We start from the raw sequence: 3148 nt of genomic DNA, 5'->3' as shown, positions 1-3148 counted from the left end.
CTCCGATCATGGCTGGGGGGCAGGGCAAGGGCGGCCCCAGGGCCGCCTTTGCCCTGCCCTCCAGCTCTTAGCTCCCCCCTGGGTTTCCGATCACTGTCAGTGGCAGAGGGCTTCTTACTCCTTTCCCTTTCGCCCCCCTGCATTGTGCCTACATATGCAAATTAACCGCCATCTTGTTGGCAGTTAACTGCCAATCTTAGTTGGCAGTTAATTTGCATATAGCCCTGATTAGCCAATGAAAAGGGTAGCGTTGTACGCCAATTACCATTTTTCTCTTTTATTAGTGTAGATAACCATCTCTTGTAAGGTGTTCCCAGACTACATTCCTCCACAAACTCTAGTCAATATTTCTCTATATTCCCCCAGCACTTTTTTCATTATTATAGCACTTAGCACATTGTAATACTAGCCATATATGTATTTCTCACTATATATAGCATATGTATTCAGTACCTACTTACTGCATTAGGAAACAGAGGGATCCCTTTATAGCATCCCTAGGAGGTGAGTTTAACATCTTTATCTACTGACCAATCTCATCCAAAAAAAGGAATAAACTAAAATATTAAGTCAGCATTATTTTAAAAAGTAAATTTAGTTATAATATACATTTAGAATATTTTAACCTAATAAAGAAATTTACTTTGCAGAAGAATTTACACACACACACACACACACACATATCTAACTCACATATATATTTATAAAGATCAATTTCTCAATCAATTAACAATAAATATTAATCACTTCAAACATGGAATTAAATCTAGTTCTTACCTGACTATCACTAAGGAATTTACAAGCAAATGCCACTCTGTCACGGACAGCAACTTTGTTTTCATACTGAAAAGAAGAGAAAAAGAAGGAGTTACTTGTAGGTGCTATGAGTTTTAAATATTTGAAGACTAAGTATTTTATATACATAAAATATATTCTCAAAGATATTAATAAGTTATTGTGTATATATTGGCTGAACCACTGATCCCCTAAAATGCCTTTTTAAAAATAAAAATAGCCGAAACCAGTTTGGCTCAGTGGATAGAGTGTCGGCCTGTGGACTGAGGGGTCCCGGGTTCGATAAAAATAAAAATAATTTTTTTAACTATGGTTGACACTCAATATTGTATTAGTGTTAGCTGTATGGCATAGTGGTTAAACATTTATATACTTTATGAAGTGATCCCCCATAAGTCTAATTACCCACCTGACACCGTACATGGTTATCCCAATATTACTGAGTGTATTCCCTATGCTGTACTTTACATCCCCTTGACGATTTTGTAATTATCAATTGTTACTTCATTAATCTCTTCAGTTTTTTCATCCAGTTCCCCAAGCACCTCCCATATGGCGACCATCGGTTTGTTCTCTATATGTAAGAGTATTTATTTTGTTTTTTAGATTCCATATGAAAGCAAAATCATATGGCAGTTATCTGACTTATTTCATCTAAGATGACTTACTTAATATAACTCTCAAGAAATGCTCTGCTAAAGTTACTGTCCTTATGAAGTAAAAATTTATCTCTTAAATATTGATCAATTCAGTTAAAAAAATTCTAGTTCAGTCTATTTAAATCTCCAGCAGAATATAAACAGTGATGTACAGTTTGTCAAGTTTAAGAAGCCATGTATTCCTTCCATCACAGAAACTAGTTTGGGGGAAACCAACAAGTCTAGGAAATCTGTGAATTACCAGTGAATATACTCGTATGAATATACTAGGACAGATTTAGAAAAAAAAAATCAACACATATTTCTAAATACAAAATGATAAGTTTTAAAACATACCTTTATAAATAAACACACACAATTTTGTGCCTATAGTAAAATACTATTAGGTGGTTTGTGTCAAAATTTTCAGAGGCATAGCATAAATACTTAAATTTGTGTGAACTTGTCAACACTGTAAAACAATATTTTGAAAAATGCTTACGATGACTGAGGTACAATTAATTTTGTGTTAAGTAAAAAATTGTTTAAAGGTGGAAAAAACCCTATTTCCATTAAAGTCAGTCATTCTATGAATTATAGTTTTCCTCCTCTAAACAAAACACCACTTCAGTCGATACATATCTTAGTACGCTTTCACAAATATATTTTCTAGGGTTCTGCCCTAAAGAGGGGAACATGTTTGATACAAGCTGGATGTAACTTTTAGTTTCAGTTTCATGTGTTAAAATTTTTTATCTGAAAAGTTATAAATACTATCTGTCCCACTTTACAGCTGAGACAAAACTAAAATCCCTAAAGTTAAGGTAAGTGTAGCAGAGCAAAAATTCAGAACTTCATCTTTTGATTTCCCAAGTCAGTACCTTTTACTAGATTACTGCAACTTAACAATTTTTAAAAAGAAAAACATTAATTATAATTATTTACACATTAAATATAATTAGGTACACTCTTGAAATAGTATGGAAAGATGATACTCAAGGTAAGATACCCCTACCTAATAAACCAAATTTAGCTATATGAAAAGAAGGGTCTTCATAATAGGTCACTTAATTTAAAATACAGAATTTAATATTTAAATAATATACTTCTCTATCAATTCAAAATTTGAACAATCCATTTCTTTTTCCAGTCCTTATCATTCTCCAGTACTTCCTGAAAGTATCATTTTATTTCTTCCAGATGCAACATTTAAAGTCTTCTATTTAACAAAAAAGAGTACTAATAGTAAAAACAAAAAGAACCCCAATACGCTCTCGGATATTAACCTGAGTTGTCAGAAAAGTCCAAATGCAAATTATTTAAAATAATGGACAAAATCTATAAACTAGGCAATTGCCAAAATGGATACTAACATTTATTAAAATTTTCATTGAGACCTCAATAAAATACATGATTTTATAAATTTTTAGGGAATAACATTTAAATCAATTATTCAAGCAATGTGTATTTTATAAAAAATGCTATAATGTCAAAAAGAAATAACTTTAATGTCAGAAAGCTCTTCTTGGTGCTAGAAAGAAGCCCAACAGAACAAAGGAAGTTGTGGTATTGATGTGAAGTTTAAAACTCAAAAACTAAAACTGATAAGCAAATCTCACTTTATTCTTTCTTTCCCAACATTGTGATAAAGAACGTATGTGGTTACTGTGGTTATTGTGGTCATAGGTGGTTAAAACAGAGGAGAGGGAAAACAA

General features: G+C 32.2%; 1 protein-coding gene across 3 annotated transcripts in view; it reads right to left on the bottom strand.

Annotated features, from left to right (window-relative positions):
• The window catches only part of MIOS (missing oocyte, meiosis regulator, homolog (Drosophila)), a 37132-nt gene that overhangs the window by 12287 nt on the left and 21697 nt on the right, over nt 1-3148 (bottom strand). For all 3 annotated transcript variants that reach the window (XM_006779250.2, XM_015558333.1, XM_015558332.1), the window contains exon 6: nt 778-843. In XM_006779250.2, the coding sequence (XP_006779313.1) occupies nt 778-843 (66 nt within the window). The remainder of the gene's footprint in view (nt 1-777; nt 844-3148) is intronic.

This window comes from Myotis davidii, unplaced genomic scaffold (assembly GCF_000327345.1).
Source record: "Myotis davidii unplaced genomic scaffold, ASM32734v1 scaffold187, whole genome shotgun sequence".
NCBI lineage: Eukaryota > Metazoa > Chordata > Mammalia > Chiroptera > Vespertilionidae > Myotis > Myotis davidii.
This window is presented reverse-complemented; position numbering and strand designations above follow the sequence as displayed.